The following is a 24,111-nucleotide window of genomic DNA, read 5'->3' on the forward strand; positions in this document are numbered from 1 at the left end:
GTTCAGTAATAATTACCTTGTCATTTAAGTATTTTTGGTATTAATATTCTTTTCATTGGTACCAGGCTCTTTGATATTAACTCCCGCTGGTCGTATACAATGTCGTTCCGAGCCGATTATTTGTGTATAGTAAAAGAACGGAAACCTTCTTCTCACATAAAATTTAATGAGTTTTCTGTCTTTTTCGTTGCTATTATTCAAAATCTTACTTCACTAGCTAGAAACAATCAACTGTAATCCAAATAACATTTAAGACGGACTAATTGTTCAGTTTTGATATTTCTTGATTATTAAAAATCTATATCAAACTTAAATAAAATATCTTCTTTAGCATCATGAAGGATTGATAATCAACAAATAAACTATCGTATCCTATATAAAATTTTCAAATATGATATGTAAAACTACAAAGAATTATGTTGTAAGGAAAACATCTACATATTAACCTTTGAAATTTCATTGTTGGTATGAATAAATGTTTTGTAATTTTTATATAATTAAAATAAATATTGCCAATAACTTGGACAAAGAAATATACATTTTACATGTATGTTTAAATAGTGAAATACATACTATTTTAAAAATCACTGTTAAATTCATTAATTACTGCTTTGAACACAGATGTCAATTAGTCTAAGGAAATGTTAAACTGATCTATATTGATCAGTAAAAAGATATATACTATACATGCAGTTATTATAAACATACAACGATGCTCCTATATATCCATAGGGCCTTTGCCAATTATTGTAATTGTGTTTGTGCCAATAAAATATTTGTATTTGTATAAAGATCCTCTTCTAAAGTACATAGGCAATTTCGCCACATATGATTCTGATATGAAGTTCTTTTCATATAAGAATCATATCAAAATCACATAAGAATGATATAAAAATTGATTCATATAAGAATCATATAATCCCTATCATATGATTCTGATATGATTTGAATTATATGATTAACTACTTCATATGAGAATTATATCATAATAAAATCATATCAAAATTATATAAGATTCATATCATAATTATATGATTGTGATTTACATCAAAATATTTCCGAGGAAAATGTATGAAAATCATTTTAGATGCCTTCGAATTAATTGCGGCATGATGATTATTGGTTTAATATGAAAATTTGTTTGAAATTATAAGCGAATTAATTATTTAATGAGTGGATTTCTATTGCTTTCAAGTAAAGTAGGTAAACAGTGTAGACATCTTAATTACTTCCTATATTTTTGTTTAATGAATAAAATCACTATTGATAAAAGGCTTATAGAATAATATATTTTTTTTACGAATTATATAATCAACTTAAGCCAGGTGTAAACAATTCCGGAATGAAACCTGAATCGGCTTCGATTTTTCGTTCACATGAAACCTGAATCGGCTTCGATTTTTCGTTCACATGTATACGTCATATTTTACGTCACGAACGCAGAAGAGATCAGAAATGTAGGATGATTTTAAATAAAAGGTAAGGATTTACCAGTCTTATTTCTTTTTCATTTACGAGCAATTAAATTAATCAACTGACGGTAAATCTGCACATGCTATAGAACTGTTGCTGGGTTTTTCCAAGAAAATTCTAGTAGATTGTTGATCGGAATCATTCATCATTACGGGCCGCCAGAAGGCGGTCCGTTTTTTGATATACATTTAAATATTGTCACTGCGTTTCTGCGGGATATTTTTTTTTTTTTACAGAATTAATTTTATGCCATTTTTATGAACTAAAAGTAAATTTGCATATAGAAATATGTTTAATGCCTTTTAAAAAAAAAATACATTTTTTGGTTTTACTCGTAAATATAAAGTATGTCATAGACTGTTATGTTAGACACGTTTTTTTTTTCCTCGAGACTATAATCTATTCGGAAAATTTCGGAGTTTTTCATTCGTTTCAAAACAAAGTATCGGTATAAGGGACATAATGAAGACCTGAAATACTAAAGACCTGAATGACATGAACTTTTATATAGATGATATATTTAAATTTCTATTTGCTGCGTCAAAAAAAAAAAAAGGAAACAAATCCGGCATATTTTTTAATTCTAAAATTGTGCAGATTCTACCTGATGACATGACCTCACATGTACCTTTAAAATAATCCAATTTTATTTTATCATGAGGTCCCTTAAAATCATTTAAACTAATGCATTAAGGTTTAATTCAATACAATGCGACAAAAATATCAGAATGGTTTGAAATACATAATATCCAAGAGAATAATGATGAGCTGAACTTTGTATTAGAATAATGTACAAATCAATGTGTTCTCTATTACTTTATACTATTGCAATTATCATACAATTACCATTAGAAATGCTTACGGTAACGAAATCGTTTCTTAATAATAATACATGTAGTAAAATGTTTAACTTCAAAACGTATTTCTGAAAATATATTAAAATTTACCCTTAAAATTAGTACAAACAACTCGTTATTGTTTGTGGTTTTTTTTTTATGTAATTAACCAATGGTGATGCATACAACTATATTTTGGCGGCCCATTTGACGCTTGCGTCAATATGATCTCTTGTTTCTATTTATAAAAACTACTATATTCCTTCTCTGGAGAGAGTCGGAGTGTTTATATAAACGTGTGAGGTAATACAGTTACAAAATTTAATGCAACAATAAACAATTTTATGATTTAAAATTCAGACCTGTGTGTTAAATTATAGGCCTAACGTTATTTCCCACAGTGCAGAGACAGCTCTGTGCAGTTATAGCTAATTAAATTTGATTTAGATAGTACAACACTTTTGTAAAACAATAACCAACTCAAAATATATGTCAATTAATGAAGAACAAGCGCAATCTGAACACTAAAAACTTTCAAAGTGAAAGTAGCCGACATCTAGAGCATAGCTTGATATGAAGCAACAAGTAGGCCTTCCTCTCAGCTGTCGAAGATCAGCAGGGAATGACTCACTGATTATCTCATGTTGCATGTCAAGCATAAAATTATGTATAATTATTCATTTAAAAAATTAATTTACTCTATAAACAGATAATATAAGTAAACTTCACAATTATGTATAATGTAAATATATTTATTGTTTTTTTTTCTTCTTTAACAAGTTAGCTCAAGACAAGTACTAGTATTTGTTGAAAATGACCAGTCAGTCACATAAATAAGTGTTATTTTATTACATTTTAATTCACAATTTGCTCACATCTTCAAAATAGTAGCATGGCATCTATTTCTACTAAACCTTCAGTAATATTGTAGTATGAAAGTCAGTATCTTTAAAAAAAAATATGTATGTATTTAAACTATGTTTATATTCATCATTTTATTTTGTGTTTTATATTTTTCAGCAAATGGCTATTATAGTACACAAGCTTAGTACTAAGATTTGTCTGGGTGTAGTGACTAGTCTAAAGACTATGACTATAATTTCAAGATCCTGGCATTCTCGAGAAGTGGATATAAAGATTGTGTTCTATACTGAATCTGGTATGATACATATATGACATCATTAAAATTAATTTAAAATTTCATTGAATTGTTGATACTTATATTTATAATTTCCAGATTCCTAAGAATGATATTAAACTTTATGACAGTTCATTTAATAGTTAACAACACATGATTGATTTTGCTTTTTAAAATTATGATTCTAAAAGTTATGTTCTTTGTCTTAAGCATGGCTATAGTGAAGTTGTATTAACATTTCAGGATAAAATCCAAACTTGTGCTATGCTTTGGTTAACACGTCAGAAAGGGAGAAGTGGATGGAAAGACTTGAAGGGCTAAATGAATTTAGGGTAATACTTTACTTTGTCAAATTGATACTGATGTTGGACATTTAATCTCTCTCTCTCTCTCTCTCTCTCTCTCTCTCCAAGCTTGCAAATGTAATGATTTAGCAATCATTATTAAATGGGAAATAAATGTGTAAAAGGATAGGAAATTCATGTTTTATTTGCAACAAATTGTCATCAATTTTGGTGAATAACATTGACATATCGTAGCATACAGGAGCTATATGTGTACTATAACATTGTGCCTATTTACAAATCATAAAAACTGATATCGTAATTTCTAAGTGTCAAAATATGTTTCTTTTCAGAAAACTAATGAAGCGCCAAAGAACAAGAAGAATAGAAATATCTAAATGTTATCATTTGCAGGAATTAAATTCATTTTAATTCTGAGAATTGTTGTGGTTATTTTTCTCTAGCTATGATTTTAGATAAACTCAAGTGGCTTGGAAAGGAAAACCAATGAAATTTCTCAAGATCAATTGAGGCGAGGTTGAAACAGCAAGTTCAGGAGTATCAACAAATGATTTTAAAGACTGAAAACATTTAGAGGCATTTATTTTACATGTATTTGCATGTGAAATAAGTGGATAGCATACATTCTATGTATTTTATATACTACTGAGCTTTAACATGTGTCAAATATGGGGCATATTTTGCATTGCAAAGCCATAGTTTGCACACATATTATATTCATATGATTCTCATATCATGTTAAAATTACATGATTGTCATATAAGAATTATATAATCATTATATAAGCCATCATATAATTTTGATATAATGCCCTTATCATATAATTCTCATATCAGAATTATATGATTCTCATATGATACCGATGATATGATTCTCATATGATGCCCTTTTTTTATCATCTCATATCAGCGCAATTATATAAGAATCATATCATTTTGATACAAGAATGATATGTGGCGAAATCCATAGATCAATACACACTAAAAATGGCCCTGACCATCAAGCCCTCAAAGCGTCGATTAGAAGCAAAGTATATATCTCTCTTGGCATTGATTAACTATTCATACATTTCTTCATCTTTGTCCAACGCATTTCCGTTATCGTTGGAACATACTTTTAACTTCCTTTTTAAATTTCGTGTCCGTAAAGTAGTACACAAAGGGATTTAATGCCCCGTTTACTGTGCCTATGTCCGGAAAGTATATGTTGAATAAGTCGCGATTCCACGATATGTGGTCCTCGGGGTAAACAAATCTCGAGGCTGCTAAAACGGCATGGTACATGAATAGTGCTTGAAAACTGATTATCAAGAGTGCAGTGATAATGCTAAAAGTAATTGTGACTTTAACAGCTTGATTGTCTTCATTTACGGCCTTGGATCGCGACTTCGAAACGACTTCTTTTCCAGTCCACAACTCTTTCATCGAACGCAAATTTGTAACAGAGCTCACTAGTATTTTATCTACATTTCCAACAGGTTTATCTTTGGTAATATTAGAAGCTGTAACAAGGTTTGTAAATGTTTCTTTTGGGAATCGAGGAAAATTCCTCCTCTTTTTCTTCATTGCAGTCTGGCGCAAAACAACTGCTCTGATTTTACACTGTATAACAACAATCACAAACACTACACACAGAACTAAGGCGTTCAGAAACCCAACATGAATTACTGGAAGTAAATTTTGATCGTATGCCTTGATCATACAGCATCTCGTGGCATTAAACCCCCCAATTGTCAAGCTTCTTGTACCAAAAACTATAAATATAGGTAAATTCAAGACGGCACCAGCAAGAATTGCAACTGCGCAGATAATGCTTGACTGTCTGACTGTAAATTGAGATTGAAAAGGAGTGCAAATTTTCTTGTATCGTTCGATGGCGATAAACAGTACCATAAACATTATTCCCATGCCAATGGAATACCCTACGTAGTTTATTATGGGACAAAGGATGGTCACGCCTCCAAAGAATACTACCCTACGCCGGAATTGCTCCTTTATGACATGAAAGATTGAAATTGCTATGTCGAAAGAGGCCAATAGCAGAACAAATAGACGGTAGTTAGATTCGCGTTCATATTTTGTCCGAAAGATGTGCAATACGACTGTGTTACCGAAAATACTACAACAGTTTAAAACGATCGAAACAACAGTGAGGGTAGCCTCATCATTATGACCCTTGATTCCTGATCCATGTGGTTCCACCTTTCGATATAAGTTAGATCTGTAATTAATAATCAAATAGTATGTGTCATAGTTGATTCTGAAATTCAGTAATATAATTTTAAATCTTTATGCTATTTACAATTTGGTGTTTGGCGGTAAAAGATTAACAAGTACAGTAAAAACTTTCTTTTTACTCTCTGTAAATGAATTGGTGATATGATAAAATCACTTAATGATACTCAACGAGAATTTAAAAATTACACAGATTTGTGAATCACATTTTTACGGACAAATCACCATGTACACTATTAATCGAAACTTAAAGAGCAAATCATAATAATAAAGGGGGAAACGATAAATCCAATTTTATTTCACGTAATAAATTATTCTGAGGCAATAACATTAGGCTGATTAGTTCTAGAGGCAAAGGCTAATGTTGCTTGGTGGTTTTTAAAGAATCATCTTCCCAAGTCAGGGGTTTCTGATACGCTTTAGTCTACATAAACTCTTGACCGAACAGACAAACAGTAGTATATCTTGCGCCATCTAGTACAGGTACTATTTTTGAACAGTCGCGACCTTTCAGAAAAAATACGTGCTAAACAGAAAGAGAAAAAACAAAATTAAAATGTGGACTAAAGCCGAGAGTAGTAATATAATTGCTTACAGTATTACTCAAAAGTCAACGGTTCAATATTGATCAATGCACAATTACTGTGATTCTTGAACAACGTTTGTTGTACAATACTGCATATATTAATGGGAACAACCAGAGATTTTGCTTATTCAGTAATTTTTATGTCAAGCCAGAGTAGGTCAGAAACTCTTTACTTAGAAAGCCGACAAAGGATATAATATGTAAAATGGAATGCATCACTCTGTCTACTAGGAAAACTTTTGTCATCAAGAATATTCTGAGAATATTTACGATCGTATTTCAACTATTGGTGAGGTAAGATATTTATTATTGTATAATCTACAAAAAGACGGAATTTTTAAAATAAAACTTACCACTTTTCATGCTTTTTTACTTCATTTTACAATTTTGTCAATAAATAAGTTGAGGCGTACGATAATCATATTTGTCAATTAGACGTATTTTATGGACTATTTAGATGGACATGTTTCTATTTGTTTAGGCATGCCATATCGTTTGATACATCTTTGTACCAATCGGACGTCAACTTCCTGTTAAATGACAACATTGATTATTTTTTGCCTAAAGTTTCAAGCAAATTTTCTTCCAAGATTTCTCAGCAACTATTTATCGCAGATTCTTAAAGTTTGAACACATTTTTGTGTAGGCATTCCATATTGTGGGATATATTTTTGTACAAATCGGATGCCAACTTATTGTTAAATGTCGACTTTCCTTTTTAGAATATTCCCATCAGAGCGGGGGTACAAATGTATCACTAGTGAACATTGGCTCACAGATATTTTGTTAAAAATTTGAACAATTAAATGAGCTTTTGGGCACGGTTTTAACAATTTAGGATTTACACTATCTTAGGATGTTTGCATGGTAATCCCGTAAATTTTAGCACTGATCATCTTGTTTGTTCAGCTTATGAATTAATTACCATTAAAAAAAAAGACTCGACCCTTCGTTTTTAACAAATCTGAACTCCTGTTACCTAAGGATGCATAGTACCAAGTTTTATTGAATGTTTTCAAGTGGTCTGTAGAGAAACGTCCAATACGTGAAACGTTTCCGAATTGACAGACACTGGGGGAAAATATCAGAAAAGTACGTTTGAACTAATGTGAGCTACAAAACTAAGCGTTTTTACATCTGATCAGAATAGTATTAGTATTATTATCGTTATGATTAAACTTCATTGAAATTTTAATTGCACACAGATTTTACCTATCAAAGTAAACGTGAGTGGCATAGGAAAATAGACTGCTTAATAAGAAATCGTTTGACAAAACTCAGCATGTTATTTTTTTATTTTATTTTTATAGTTACTGTATTTTTCATAACCTCTCCAGTCGACCAACCTCCGGAATAAACCAATATTTTGCTCAAAAACGTTGATCTATTAAAATAAGACAATCCTCCTGACGTCTTTTTTTTATTATGAGGTCACTTGGGTGATAACATTTTACTTACACATTTTAAATATGATTTAAACTATTTCTTCCTTATTTTAAAGGCGCCCCCCTCTCTCTCTTTAACTTTTTTTTGTAGAGAGAAATGAAAAAATACCGCATATTGTCCTTAACGAGTAACACATACCAAATTGTGCATGCTAGAAGCAATTTGGTTGTTCGGGCTACGATAAAAAGAAACTAGTTTAACTTACCAATTGTCTTTAAAGGAATCCTGCTGCACGAAGATCAAATTTAGTAGTAAAATTTATAGAACAGTGTTTTCTGAAAACGTGGTTTAGGAGTAGCTAGCGTTAAAGGCAGAATCAATTTTATACTGATTAAGCTATGAAGGCGGAGTCGATGTCAAGTATACTACAAACATTCATATCGTGTCATATTTACCTTTCATTCCGATAAATAAAGAAATGTTTGCTCTTATAAACAATATTGTACATAATATAATTAACTATTAAGCAGCAATTATGTTTACCATTATAAATTTAAATCAAAAGGAACTTTTGTTTGTTTATAACATAAGAAATTTTGTTAGTATAATTGTTACCTATCATTGAAAAAAACCCAAATATATATATAAACACACACACACAGGTTTGTTATGACGTGGCTACCTGGGTCAGTTAGTTCTGATACCTAGACGATGGTCTTTAATTATGATTGGTCTAAAAAACGATTAAAATTTCTGATGTTCAAGTCTGAAAGCATAAATAAAACTGTATTAACAATTTACAAAGTCTGAACAAATACTGAATCATCTGCCTTTGTTTTAAAGTGGTAAGTTAAAGCTGACATTAATTCATAAATACGCATTATTTCCCTTGTATCTCCGACTACCGCCATATTAGTTGTCGATTTCTATTGTTCATCGCTACACACCCCTTAAATAAAGCCGTGAGCACAATTCATGCTCCGCCGCATTCAGGAATTTCATTTACTCGAACACGTTACCTTGGACGAAAAGACGAAGAAACGCATTTTGAACAAAAATATGACAACCACTCCACTGGAAAGGCAAATCCAATGTACGACGAAACAAGACAGACTGCATTACAGTCACAGATATTTCAAAAATCCTCGATAATTGTAGACTGTTTTCGAATGTATGTTACAACATCGCACATGCGCAAACTACACACTGGCAGATCGAGCAATGTTAATGATCCCATGGATTTTAGAAACGGAGTGTTTTGTAGGAGCGGATGAAAACGATGTTAAGTTGTTGCTTTCTTGGTTTTACTACACCATTTAGCCTCTGTGTTGGATGTAGTGCCACTGGGGTTTCAAAAAGATGCAGATGTTGTGTACTCTGTATGAACGACACACGTGTTCGATGTGCATGCGAAGTAAGGCAGCACTATCTGTGTACGGGTACACAGATCACGTGAGTAAACTCAGGTGACCTATTGCTATCCGTTTTCGTCCGTCGTCGTGCGACGTGCGTTAAAAATTTACATTTTTTAAACTACAAAGGCTGATTGTTACCATTTTTAGTGTGAGGCATCTCTATGGTAAAAGGAATTAAAATTGTGAAATTCATGGCTCTACCATTCCCGTGGCACCACATGTGGGGCCAAATATGCAAAAAAAAGCCAAATTTTCAAAAATCTTCTTCATATGAGGAAAAAACGGGTTGCATAGTTATGATGTCCATGAAGCCCTCTACCAAAATCCTTAAAAACTACAAGGCTGATTGTTACCATTTTTGTTGTGAGGCATCTCTATGGTAAAAGGAATTTAAATTGTGAAATTCATGGCTCTACCATCCCCGGGGCACCACATGTGGGGCCAAATATGCAAAAAAGAAGACAAATTTTTCAAAAATCTTCTTCTCTACTCCCACACATGTGAGGAAAAAACTGGTTGCATAGTTATGATGTCCATGAAGCCCTCTACCAAAGTTGCGAAATTCATGGCTCCTGGGTCAGAGGTTCTGGCTCTAGGGTGGGGCCAATATGGCCATATAGTAAACATTTATTAATTCTTAGAAAATGTTCTTCTCTACTCCCATATATATTTGTTAAAAACTAAATACATGATCATGATGTCCATGAGGCCACCTACCAAAATTGTGAAATTCATGACCCCTGGGTCAGGGGTTCAGGCTCCTGGGTGGGGCTAATAATAAGGCCATATAGTTAAAATGTATTACATCTTAGAAAATATTCTTCTCTACTTCCTTAAATATGTTAAAAACTAAATGCCTGGTTATAATGTCCATGAAGCCTTGAAGCCTTGTACCAAAATTGTAAAATTCGTGACCCCTTTGTTAGGGGTTCAGGCTCTAGGGTGGGGCCAATATGGCCATATTGTAAAAATGTTTTAAATCTTAAAAAATCTTCTTCTCTACTTCCACACATGTGGGCAAAAAACTGAATAAATGGTTATAATGTTCATTAACTCCTCTACCTAAATTGTGAAATTCATGGCCCCAGGGTCAGGGGTTCAGGACATGAGGGGGGGGGACAATATGGCAATAATGCATACAATGTTTAAAAATTTTCTTCTCTATTCTCACACTTCTGTATTAAAAACTGACTTATAATTATGTTTACCAGGAAGTCCTCTAATGAAATTATAACTTCCATGTCCCCTGGAGTATGGGTTTTGACTCTAGGGCAGGGCCAAAATGGATGTATAGGTGTTAATGCATTTAATGTTAAAAAATTATCTTCTTTACTCCTACACATCTGAAAGTAAAACTGAATTCATAATTTTGTAGACCAGATCATTAAGTTTTCGCCAAAATTATAGGTTTCATAGTTCTTTTTGAAAGATTTCAGGCAAGGAGGTGGTCGTCATTACAAATGTTTAATTTTTCTACTCCAAAATGAAACCTAATTAATTAAATGAATATATGAGACTCCTCGACACGTTTGTGTATGCTACTCAGGTGACCGTTAAGGCCAATTGGCCTCTTGTTTGAGAAACATTGGATGCTCTAATTTCAAATTAAGATTGCTTATGACTTGATTTTGATTCATGGCCATTTGGATAGGTTAGAGGTCACCGGGAATAAAATGCAAAACTCGTGTCCAGTCATTATATTTCTTATGGAGAAACATTGAAAGATCTTACATCACGAAAAAGTTGTTTTGACCTGAGGGTAATAAAACAATTCTTTATTATTTTCAATTATTGACCAAACGGGTCTGTATTGTAACCAGGAAATTTTCACAGAATAATCTCGTTATTGTTTACTTATGATCTCTCAGTTAAAAACAATTTTTTAAAAATATTCAAGAATAGGTGTATTAATATAGACGGAACTGTTGTCAAACTCTTATTTTTTTGTTTTTACTGTCTGAAGCTATACATATGTTAATGTGTTACACATGCAATTACATGTCCTACTAACACGAAACATAGACCCATATTGCTTAAAGTATAGTGTAGCGGATAGTGGGGAAAATATTTCACTTGTGGAGACAAGCACCAAATTTTGCATGAAGGTTCCTTGAACATTACTTGATTAAAAAACATCGTTGGCCATTCGAGTTTTGGTCATTTTCAAGATGGCCGCCTCTTATTTTACTTTTTTTTTTATTTGTTCAAGGAAGCCCTATGTAAAATTTGATGCTTGTCTCCGTAAGTGAAATTTTGACTTAAACCGCTACACTAATATACGTACTTGTGTACTATCCAAGTTCATTCATTTCTGCACCATTTTCTTTAATATTATACGCCAGAGAATAAAGCTCAACTAAAAAAACTTAATTCTTGATAAATATGCTATATCTTTGGTAGAAGCTAAAATTTTTATATTATTAATTTAGCTTTGGTGTTGTTTTTCTGATAGAGTCACGTTCAGCTCAGTCAGTTACGTAATTATAAAGCATAAGCAATGTACACTGTCGATGTTAAAACTTGATTTGTCAGCTCGTTTTTATCATGTAAATGTATTACTTAATTTCATATACTTGCATATACCATTCGAGGTAATAAAAAACCATTTCTCAATTCTTACACCTTCCGATCCGAAAAGACAGTCAATAAATCAATTGAACGGATTTGGAAAGTGCAAGGGGTATGTATATACGTATTCCGTGCCATCTTTTGAAGAGCTACAAAAAGGATTTGTAAATCAGATTTTGAAACTACGATAAACACTATGAGTTTTTTTTCTTCTAAAAATTGAGTTAAATATTAATTATATTTACATGTACTACCACACGGTTAATTTAAAATTTGAAACTTAACAACCATGCATTATTTCTGAATTCCTAGGTCTGATTTTGATACGAGATATTTAGCGATTGGAGAAAAATCTTATTATATACCACAGGGCAAAAAAACCATCTTTAAGCAAGTCCTTAAAGGTGGCTTAAAGGTGACTTAAAGGAGCTTAAAGGCTATACAACCTTTAAGCCGCCTTTAAGTCACCTTTAAGCAAGTGCTTATAGGTCCTTAATGTCCAAACTTCTTTAAGCCACCTTTAAGCCACATTTAAGCATCTTTAAGTGGCATTTACGCTCTCTCTACACTGCCTTTACACTGTCTTTAAGTGGCTTTTAAGTCAATATTGATCAAGCTCAACAATAAAAACATATATTAAATGCAAAAGCTCTTTCATAGAGATGGGAGGGGGTCATCCAAGTGATAATATAATTTCAAAGGAGGGGGGGGGGGGTTGTTCCAAGCGGTTTTAATCGTCGCTCCATTAAACACAGATCGCTATCATCAGCACTGCTCCGATGGACACAGATTGCCGTTATAAAATTCTTTATAATTTTTTGGGGGTTTCAAAATTATTGTAGGGATGTGCGCAGTCTCAACTGTAATATGTGCATAAAACTAATTAAAGTATGTTTGTTTCCTATTATAAATTAATCGATGAAAAAATCTCTCTCTCTCTCTCTCTCAGTTCATCCGGTTATTAAACAAAATAAAGATAATGAACCAAAAATTCATGATTTAATTTGTTAATCGGTTTAAGGTTTGTATTTTTTTTTTCAATTTTCATTATTTCTAACTCTAGATCTGCTAGATACATGTTAAAGATGAAAAGACTCTCAACTGCCTTTGTTAGATCGGGCAGGATATTACTGCTTTGTTTGTCTAGACATAGTTTTGTTCGTTTGTGTATATCTAATTAGAGTCTATTGTTTGTCCAACTTAAGAAAACCCCTGGAACTAACACAGAATATACAAGATATACACAACAGTTGTGTCGTGTGCCCAGGTGCATGTTTGTGTATATCTAATTAAAGTCTATTGTTTGTCCAACTTAAGAAAACCCCTGGAACTAACACAGAATATACAAGATATACACAACAGGTGTGTCGTGTGCCCAGGTGCACGTCAGGGTTTCTAAAGGCGTTGAATCTTAGTATGTACGAGTATACGATAAGTCTAGTGAATAAAAGTTAATTTACATTTGTAATTCATTTTCAAAGTATTATTTCCTAGCTCTGGGTTTCAAAGATGTTACGTCTACAAATTAACGATACATGTATGTAAGAGTAAAATCTTGAGGCTAATTAATTAATGTACCGGTGATCATAAATAGGGGTTGATTATTTAAATATATGTATAAGGGTAAATATGTCAAATATACCCGGCCTGGCACATCATAAAATTGTATGTACAAGTCATTTGCAATTGCCACATGCAGTAAATACGTCACCGGTAATTGGTAATTTTATTTGTTATAGAATTAATAGTTTAAAAATCATGTACATACTATTACATGTAAATATTTAAACATATTGGAACGGCGCCGCGATCATGAAAACCGGGAAATTGCGGGAAATTTAACAAATACCCTATTAGTATCAATGCATTTAATAAAAGAAATGATTTCATTTTCTTTCTTACATTTTTATAGCTATAAATTAGATGAACGTATATCTACTCGGTTTAAATTTATTAACTAAGAAAGCCTACTATAGTGAACCTAACGGTTTCCATTTCGGTATAATATATTTTTGTTCACTGAAGACCAAGTTCCGTATTTCATTCTAAATACATGCATGCATGTAATTTATAAATTAGATATATAATTGATTGTTAGAAACTGAATGGTTTGTCAAAATCTTTTCAAGTAAACACATTCAATACAGTGATTCAATATCCACTGATATATAGGATATGAAAACACTCATATATATGTAAGTTGCCGTGGCGTAGAGGATGTGTGGTGATGCTAGTAAACTAAGGGCCCCGGGTTCAATACTCGCCGTGGCCGGTTTTTTTTTGTGTCTTTTTTTTCATTTTTCTTTCTAGAACAAAAACCGTTTTAATACCTTTTTTTTCATAAAGTTAATACATTTTGTTGGAAATTAAGCACAATATTAAATTAATTTTTTTTTAATGGTTTAAAGGTAGCTTAAAGGTAGCTTAAAGGTGGCTTAAAGAAGTTTGGACATTAAGGACCTATAAGTTGTCCTTAAAGGTGGCTTAAAGGTGGCTTAAAGATAGTCTTTAAGCTGCCTTTAAGCCATCTTTACGCTTTCTTTAAGCCACCTTTAAGCAATACATATAGCTTAAAGGTAGCTTAAAGGTGGCTTAAAGATCGTCTTTAAGCTACCTTTAAACACCTTTAAGCTATCTTTAAGGAGGACTTAAAGATGGTCATTCATCCTGTGTACAGCCAAAGGAAACACTAAATCGGACATTAAACTGTCATTATCATAACATTTTAATTAGTAAAGAAATAAAATACTCAGTATGTGTCGATGGTTAAAATCAACTGACCAAAATAAATCAGTTTTTACCCTCAACATAAACATGAACTTAAATTGGATTGAATAGGTTTCTTGATTTTCTATACATAGTGATTAGCTTTTCCGTTGATCAAATATGTTTTTCATTAGAACTTGAATGAGAATAAAATCCGGGATGTGTTCTGTCGTTATTGATGCATCAAACAAAATTGATAGTAAAATATTTCTTCACTATAAAAACAGAAGCAAATATATCAACATTTAAAGGATATTATTTTCTCTTGAGCTGTCTCTCTCTCTGCGTCTTGTTCCGGATCTCGCTCATATTCTGACAATTAACACTCAGAGTTTTACCACAAAAAGCTTGGATTTTGTTTTTCTATCCGATCGTGGCCTTGCACGGTAAACGTAAAGGATCATTAAAGCATATGTACAAAAATATCTATGGAAAACAAAAAAGTTTACCCTTTGACCTATATTTCTTTTATAAGAAATGATCGAAGATCCTTCAAATATTTTAGCTATTTTGTATACATTAATCCAACAAAATTGTCATTCAATTATTTTTTTGTTGTTTTTTTGTTTGGTATTTTTACACAATTCCGCTTTGTATATTGGCAATATAATTTTGCAATAAATCATCACCACGGTGTTAATTCGTTTCAGAAGTCCACCAAAGAAAACCACGAATTGTAACGACTCTACAGTTAATTCTTTTCTTTTTTCAAAAAAATTACATACTTTTTTGGTGAATGATGAGTATGAAAATATGTTTCCTAATTTATATCAATTGAATGATGACTTTCAATAATTGATCAATAACACCTAAGTTTATTCAACTGTTTACATTTCAGATAATTTCTTCTTTTCTTGAAGACTTATCTTTCATATTACAGTTCCATCTCTAGACCTTTTTTTGAATAAACTATACTTTATTAAAAAAAAAATACGCTTTTGTTTTAAAGATTTAGACAATTACTGAATGTTCAATAGAAAAAAACAAAACGTGAACCATCTCAAAAATACATAAAACGAAATACAGAGCAACATGGACCTCCAAATAGATAGAGGTAGGATCAGGTGCCTTGGAGGAGTGAGCATCCTTTGCAAACCGGTCACACCTGCCTTGTGCTCTTTGTCGTAATCCGGAAAAAAAAATCCGAAAAGTCCGTATATAATTAAGTGATTAATTATGGTCTAACAATTAGTATGAAAAACGTCAGTCAGCATGCGGCCTAGTAGAAGATATCTTAATAATGCTATATTTATCCAGTTTATAAAAGATTACGGCGAACGTTTTTTAAGGCGTCGAGCTAATGCTCGGCAGCCTTCTAGCGATCGTCTGGATTGGCAATCGTCCAAAAATTCATGCTCTGCACCGCCTTTTAAATGCGCACAAGAAATAAGTTCCTAAGTATTAAACGTATTACAAGATTTTTATTCCATTTATTCAACTAAATTGTGTACAAAAAGCCATCTTTGCCTCCCTTGTTATTGACAACTCATTGCATAAGTATAAATTCGCTGAAACAAAAAATGGCGGATGAATACAATAAACTGTAAACAGTAATTTAGTTTATCGCTTACATTTTAATTGGAGACCGTGCCAGATAGAAATAAAATTTGATATGTAAATTTACTTTTTATCGGGCACGGTCTCAAAAATAAATGTAAGCGATAAACTTATCTAGTGATTGTGTTGCAATACCCCTGCGAGATGATCATGAACAATTCATGATTTTCCCTTGAATGATTCATGAATTATATTCATGAAATGTTCATGAAAAGTTCATGAGGATCCTATGAACTTATTGTTGGACATTTTAAAGTCATGAATTTTTGTTCATGAGAAAATGTTGATGAATATTCATGAACATACTTTTTCATGAATAATTTATGAACAGTTATATTCATTAAGCGTCATCATTTTTATGAATGTCCAATAATAAGTTCATCGGATCTTCATGAACTGTTCACGAATAAGTTTAATGAATCTTCATGAACTGTTCATGAATATCATTATGAATTTCATTCATGAATAATTCATAAATAAAATTCATGAACTATTCATGAAAATTCTTACCTTCTACATTTTGTATATAAAAAGGTAAAATCTCCTAAAAAATCAAATACCATATACTTTATTATAATAAATTGAAGAATAATGAAACAATAATTTATGTATCACATAATTCTTATGTACGTATCACTTAATAAAGTTTGCAAAACAACAGGTAATGATATCAATACTAACTCATTAGCTTTAAAGGAATGTTACAATATTATAATTGACATACCAATATGCAATGCTTTGAAATATAAGCGACATCAGAATATGATAACTAGTTGATAACTATCAATATGTTCTTTATGAAATCTTCCTTTGTTGCATCTTCCTTGCCTTTGCTCATGTTGATTTCACTTGTATTCCATATATTGCAATGTGCATTTCCTGCATGGTAGGTAAAATGCTCCATCCTTTAAATGATTATTTTCTGCAAACCCAGAGTGTCTTGGTGACAATACTTCTTGGTGGCAATTCTTCAGGCTTCACATATAGCCCCTTCGGTGGCAAAAGGTTTGTACCTCTGTACTGTACACAAATGATATGACAAATAGCAGTATAATTATGACATGTTGTTTAAAACATTTGGAACATCAACTAATCATTCAATCATCTCATTTAATTTTTATTTCAAATATTTTTATCAAGTAAGATAATGCTGAAATTGCACTAGAGCTTAAGAATGAGAGTGCTTACTCTAGAAAAAGTGATATCGCAGAAAAATACAACAAGATGAAACAAGATGAAAAATTCAGGATAAAACATGAATAGGCATTATGCCTGCTGTTCAATCCATTTCAATATACATGAATAAAAAAAATACTTCTTAAATTAATAGACCAATCCACACTTTACAAAAGTTATGTCCCTTGGTCGCCATCTTTGGGGTAAAACCCATATATTTCTCACAGTAGCCTTTGTAGTTTAGAGGGATGTAACTTCGTCATTTTATATTAGAAATCTGTTTCCGCTATCAATTTTTATTTGGGGCAACCCACACATCGAATGAATAAATTAAATTCAAAGAGGTTTCTTCACAGGACGCCTAAATAGTTGGTTGCGTAAAGAAGGGAAAAGTTGTTTTTTCCCTTTTGACCTTTGGGTTGACCCCGTTAAGGGGAACAACTTTTGCAAAGTGTGGATTAGACTATTACGATGAAACTATAACTGTTTTTAAATTTGTAAATGATACTGGCCATTCTATTAGAAATTTTCAATTACTTGCAATAGCATTTATTTATTACTTACTGAAATTTATGTTCCATGATCACTATCTTTAGGGCTGTCCAATATTCTGGTTTCACTGCATAATTCTAGAGTAAAAAAAAATGTATTAACTCAAATGACATAAACATATAACTTTACCTTGTAATTGCACCGATTTAGGGTATATCAAATGTGTAATTTATTATCAATTAAGTAGTTAAAACTTATAAGTTAGTCAAAAAAGAATTTCACTACTTTAACCGCCAATACTGCAATTAGTCATATTCATGCTGGTACTGCAGTTAGTCATACCTATGATGTGACGTTATCAGTTTTTGAGCTCAATATTTTTGTGTGTGGAGCCCGTGAACTTGTGTGAAGCGGGCTCATGTTTACAATCATTTTGTACTGAATGTACTTTTCTCTGGAGGAAACTACTTAATTGGTGAGTGTTATAATATGTATATTGTTAGAATGTTTTCCAATGCATATGTACATTGTGCAGTAGAATTATATTATAGTACATTTGATAATTTTCATACTTTAGTGTAGGTATAAAGTTACTATTTATGCATATGCATGGATATTTCAAGGTCATTATTAATGATACATTGATAAAGCTATATGGAGGTACTTATATGTAATTATGAGGCATGTGTGCAACTTTGCTGGATTATGTTAGGTTTATAATTGATATATTACGGGAGGTAACTCCATTTGCAACATGTATATTATCTCATTCAGTTGCCTAGAGTTATGCCTCTTTGTTTACATTTGTTGGTAGCCATACTTTGCTTGGGCATTTCAGATTTATTTATCTAGATGCATATCTTATTGTGATTAATTGAATTCGGTTGCACTAATATATCTGATAGTCATACGTTTCATCATTGTCAACATATATTGGCTAGGATAAATTTGTATTTGTGTGTTTTTGAATTAGTTTATTTACAATATTTGTTTTCTATTTTTTTGTAGTAAATCGTCATTAGTCATTCGTCATATGTAATATGTAAACAGATAGCCATGCTATGACCTTGAATTGCTAGTATTACATAATGGTCACTATGATATTTATGTGTACCTAAATACTGCGCACTGAATGGTATTAATGATAATTACCAGAATGAACTCCGTGACTCTTGTAGCAATGCGTAGTATTCCTAAATGATGTTATGAAACCAGGTGCATAATACGGGCATAATAATATCCATATTGAGAGTTTAACAACAAGTGACATATTTGGCGATTCTGTGACTGCAACGATAGCTCTAGTACTCTATATTGAGTCATGTATTGTGTATTCTATATATTAACCTTTGTAACCTTTTATGCCATGTATGAAGAAACGTATTGTGAGTAAGTGATGCCTCATACTAGGTGGGGAACGCCGAGACCCAGGACTCGGAGACTCACATCCTGCATCCAGACTCTTTGATTGGCAGTTTTGACGGTTTTGTTACTTGATTTAGAATGAAATGAGATTGTGCAGACTCCTGATTTGGGCTGCTATTAGCTGATGTAACTATACGATCACGCTTAATAAAACCGCTTGAGAAAGAAATACTGGACTTGTCATCACTAAGCTTGAACTGACCCTCAATAGGATCCTGTAAGACAGAAGGCTTACTCATACGTCTATTGATTCGTCATACATCTTACATGTTTTGTCACCCTCCAAAATAAAATAAAGACGCATTTACAAGAGTAACCAAAGTTTCCTCATTTCACCGGCCAGTACAAATATTTACAATTAAGTAAATGATGGAGGAGGATGGAGGGTGAGAAGATAGAACAGTACCGTAGGAGTGAACGAAACAGAAGGCTTACACATACGTCTATTGATTCGTCATACATCTTACATGTTTTGTCACCCTCCAAAATAAAATAAAGACGCATTTACAAGAGTAACCAAAGTTTCCTCATTTCACCGGCCAGTACAAATATTTACAATTAAGTAGATGATGGAGGAGGATGGAGGGTGAGAAGATAGAACAGTACCGTAGGAGTGAACGAAGCAGGAAAATGACTAAAAAGGTGCTGAATTTACCCTGGAAAGTAAAAGTAAAAACCGAGAAAGGTGTTTCAAAATACTGTTGATACTTAGTGACAACTTACAGAAATTATTATTATCATCAGAGGATAAAAAAACGATTAGAAGAGCGTATAGCGAATGGCTCGATAAATACGAAGAATTTCTAGTGCCTCAGGATGAAGTACGGGCTTGGCTTTCTCCCAACGATCACGTCCCTCATGAAGAAAGATTCCAGAAGAGGGATGAATACCTTATGGATTTGAAAAGTTCTGTAGAGGACTGGTTTACGAAACATTCAAAAAGTGTTGTGATTGATAACAATTCCGTGAGTTCTAGTGGAAGACGCAAGAGCAGTTATTCGCAAGCAAAGTTGGAGGAAAGTCAGAGAAAAGCGGAATTAGAGGCCAGAGTGGCATCATTTGAGGAGAAAAAACAGATAGAAGAGGCCAAATTACAGTTAAAATTGAAGGAAGAACTGGATATAAAGACAGCTTTAAAATTATGTGATGAGAGAACTAAAATAATCGAACTTGAAAAAACTGATCTGGAAGCGGGACGTCTGTCAGAGGCCGCAGGTGACATTCATCTGCCTTTGTCATCAGTGACAACATCAATACTGGATCCCAACATGCATGTGTCTACATCTATTAAGCAGTCAAAGTTGAGTCCATATGCACCGGTGTTTTCGTCTGTTTCAAGACCATTACCAACATGTGAAACAGTTAACCAAATTAACGGATCTACATGTACAATGACACCTGGTACTCCATATGTGCCAACAATAACACGCCACAGTACACCATATGTGCCTGTTTCAAGTTATGCAACAACAAGTCGAAAACCACAGACTCAAGTTTTTTCTCATCTGTCAGAGTTTGTCGACGCAAGTCATATTGTATTCATTGTAAGAGATGTCATCCCTCTATACTTCACTTGAATCCTCGACAGAGCTTTGAACCTCCGGACCAGAACAACAACAGATTGTCTGTACCGTCAGCATCTGTGTCTTCGGCAGCGCATACGGGGGCTGGGGAACTTGTGAGGCAAGCGCTTCCAATTATACCAGTGCGACTGAAATCAAGAAACAGTGACAAATACATTTATACATATGCTTTCTTGAATTCTGGGAGTACAGCAACATTTTGTACAGAGAAAATAGCAAACTTACTTCACGTTGAAGGCAATAAGACTTTGTTAAATCTGACAACCATGGGACAACAGAAGACAGAAAATTGTTATATTCTCTCTGGACTTGAAATAACTGACGTGAATGGTGACAATCCAACAGATCTTCCTCCTATTTACACACAACCAGAATTACCTGTGTCCAGGAAAGACATAATTTCACTGGAGGACCTTCAAAGATGGCCGCATTTAAGTGACATTCACATTGACAGAATACCAATAGATAGTGATATCGGTTTGTTAATGAACAAGCAATGGAACCATGGGACATAATTCCTAGTAAAGACAACGGTTCATTCGCCATAAAGACTATCCTTGGATGGGTAATCAATGGACCAATCGACACAGTTCCAGAAAATGGCATTTTCAACACATTCGTCACGGTCAATCGCATTGATGCAAGATTAGAAGAACAGATAAGATACCAGTTTAATCATGACTTTTGTGAGCGGGCGATCGATGATGTTCCAGAGCCGTCAAAAGAAGATTAAACTTTCCTAGAATTGGTAAAAAAGTCAGTTCATTTTGAGGATGGACATTATATAATTGACTTACCTTTCAAACCTAAAACTGTTACAATGCCTAACAACAGAAAACAAGCAGAACAGAGACTGATTTCATTATCCCGAAAATTTGAAAACAACATTGAATTTCGTGACAGTTATAGGGCATTGATGGACAAAATTATCAGAGAAGGTTACACACAACAAGTTCCTCCTGAGAACCTACAACAAAATGATGGACATGTGTGGTATTTGCCGCATCATGGTGTATTTCATCCCAAGAAGAATAAACTGCGTGTTGTATTCGACTGTGCAGCAAAGTTCAAGGGGACTTCACTAAATGATCAGTTGTTACAAGGCCCTAACTTGACAAACACACTTATTGGAACTCTGATCAGATTTCGGGAAGATGAGATAGCTGTGATGGGTGATATTGACAGCATGTTCTACCAAGTGCGTGTACCTCTCCAGGATGCTTCATTTCTTCGATTCCTATGGTGGAAAGATGGAGATACTTCGAAAAGTGTAACTGAATACCAAATGGTTGTGCATTTGTTTGGTGCAACATCTTCACCTAGTTGTGCCAACTTTTGTCTTCGAAAAACAGCACAGGATTGGAAAGGATATTTCAGTGAAGAGACTGTTAACACCGTTCTCAAAAACTTCTACGTAGATGATTGTCTTAAATCTGTCAAATCTGTGAACGAGGCTGTAATCTTAGTGAAAGACTTACAAAGACTTGGAGACAAAGGTGGTTTTCACATTTCAAAGTGGATAAGCAATAGTCGAGATGTCATGAACTCAATACCTGTGTCAGAGAGAGCTATAGAAGTTAAGACTTTAGATCTAGATCATGATACTTTGCCGATTGAAAGAGCTCTTGGAGTCCAGTGGTGCGTCGAGTCTGATTTCTTCAACTTCAAGCTGGAATTGAACAAACAACCGCTTACCAGACGAGGAATTCTGTCGATGGTCAGTAGTGTATATGACCCAATAGGATTTTTGGCTCCATTTGTACTCATAGCCAAATGTATCCTTCAAGAACTTTGCAAGATGCAATTAGGATGGGATGATAGAATTCCAGATGACCTCGTAATTCAGTGGAATCATTGGTACCAGGACCTCCAGAAACTAGAAGACTTCAAAGTGAACAGGTGCATCAAGCCCTTTGGATTCGATCCAGTCATTGCGCAGTTACATCACTTTTCTGACGCAAGCGAAACGGGATATGGTACAGTGTCCTACTTACTACTGGAGAATACAGACGGAGAACGTCATTGTTCCTTCATCATGGGAAAATCTCGTGTTGCACCACTCAAACAGACAACCATTCCAAGACTGGAGTTGACGGCAGCTACAATAGCCGTCAAAACCAACAAGATGTTACTGACTGAGCTAGACATGCCCATCGATCGCGTTATATTCAGGACCGACAGTATGGCAGTATTACGTTATATTCAAAACAGAACGGCAAGATTTCATACTTTCGTAGCTAACAGACTAGCAGTGATACATGAAGGATCACAGCCAAGCAATTGGAGATATATTAACACGAAAGTCAACCCAGCTGATTATGCATCAAGAGGTATATCGGCCAACAGTCTTATCATGCAAGAAAACTGGATCAAGGCCCCGAGTTTTTTATTGGAACCAGAGGATCAGTGGCCCAAACATCCAATGGAGATCGCTGATACAAAATTATTTGACAAAGACCCAGAGGTGAAAAGAGTTACCGTCAGAGCAGTCATCGCAGAGCAAGAGAATTCAGACAATTCTACAGAGTGTGTTAACAAGTTGATTTAACATTATTCTTCGTGGTACTTGTTGAAACGAACAGTGGCATGGATTCTGAAAGTGCGGAATTGTTAAGGCGTGTAAACATGAAAAGACTCAATTCTAGTCCAATATTACAGTGAAAGAACCCCCGTATTATGTTTCAAAGTTTTGGAAATAAAGTCGTCAGACAGAAGTACGGGTAGCCAAGAATCAACTTGCTGGGTGGAGCAGTCTACAGGTTTCGGTAATTTTAAAGATGTTTAATTTTTTCTCAACTATTGTGGACATTTGTTTTCATTGTGGTGATGTGGACCTATATGATGGAGACATTTTGCATCAGTTAAAGCAACAATATTCCATTGCAAGACCAATTTGTAAATCATGTGTCAAAAGAGGTGCGAGACCTGCGGTTTGGAATGTCCTAAAAGTGGCCCAAAGACATACTTAAGCGTGTGCACATGGAATAGTAAATAAAAAATGAAACAAAACAAGACTTTTTTTTATTTTTTTTAAGTTTGCCAGGTTTTTTTTTTTTTTTTTCGACCTACCGATCCAATTTTTTAAATAAAAAATCTATAATTCAAAGAAAAAAAAAATTCGCCTTAAGAGGCAGTGTCACCAAACATTGAGATTTGTATGGAGAGTAAAAA

At 33.4% G+C, this 24,111-nt stretch overlaps 1 protein-coding gene and 1 long non-coding RNA gene across 2 annotated transcripts; both read left to right on the forward strand.

Moving 5' to 3' along the window:
• Positions 1-1,405: 1,405 nt before the first annotated feature.
• Positions 1,406-4,260, forward strand: LOC128172115 (uncharacterized). The gene is made up of 4 exons (XR_008242197.1): positions 1,406-1,479; positions 3,330-3,468; positions 3,691-3,779; positions 4,085-4,260. It is a non-coding gene; the product is annotated as an uncharacterized LOC128172115 (long non-coding RNA).
• Positions 4,261-21,760: 17,500 nt separating this feature from the next.
• Positions 21,761-23,488, forward strand: LOC128174176 (uncharacterized). Its single transcript, XM_052839795.1, has one exon. It carries the CDS (start codon positions 21,761-21,763, stop codon positions 23,486-23,488), a length of 1,728 nt encoding a protein of 575 aa, XP_052695755.1.
• Positions 23,489-24,111: the final 623 nt, after the last annotated feature.

Source organism: Crassostrea angulata, chromosome 2 (genome assembly GCF_025612915.1).
Source record: "Crassostrea angulata isolate pt1a10 chromosome 2, ASM2561291v2, whole genome shotgun sequence".
Classification (NCBI taxonomy): domain Eukaryota; kingdom Metazoa; phylum Mollusca; class Bivalvia; order Ostreida; family Ostreidae; genus Magallana; species Magallana angulata.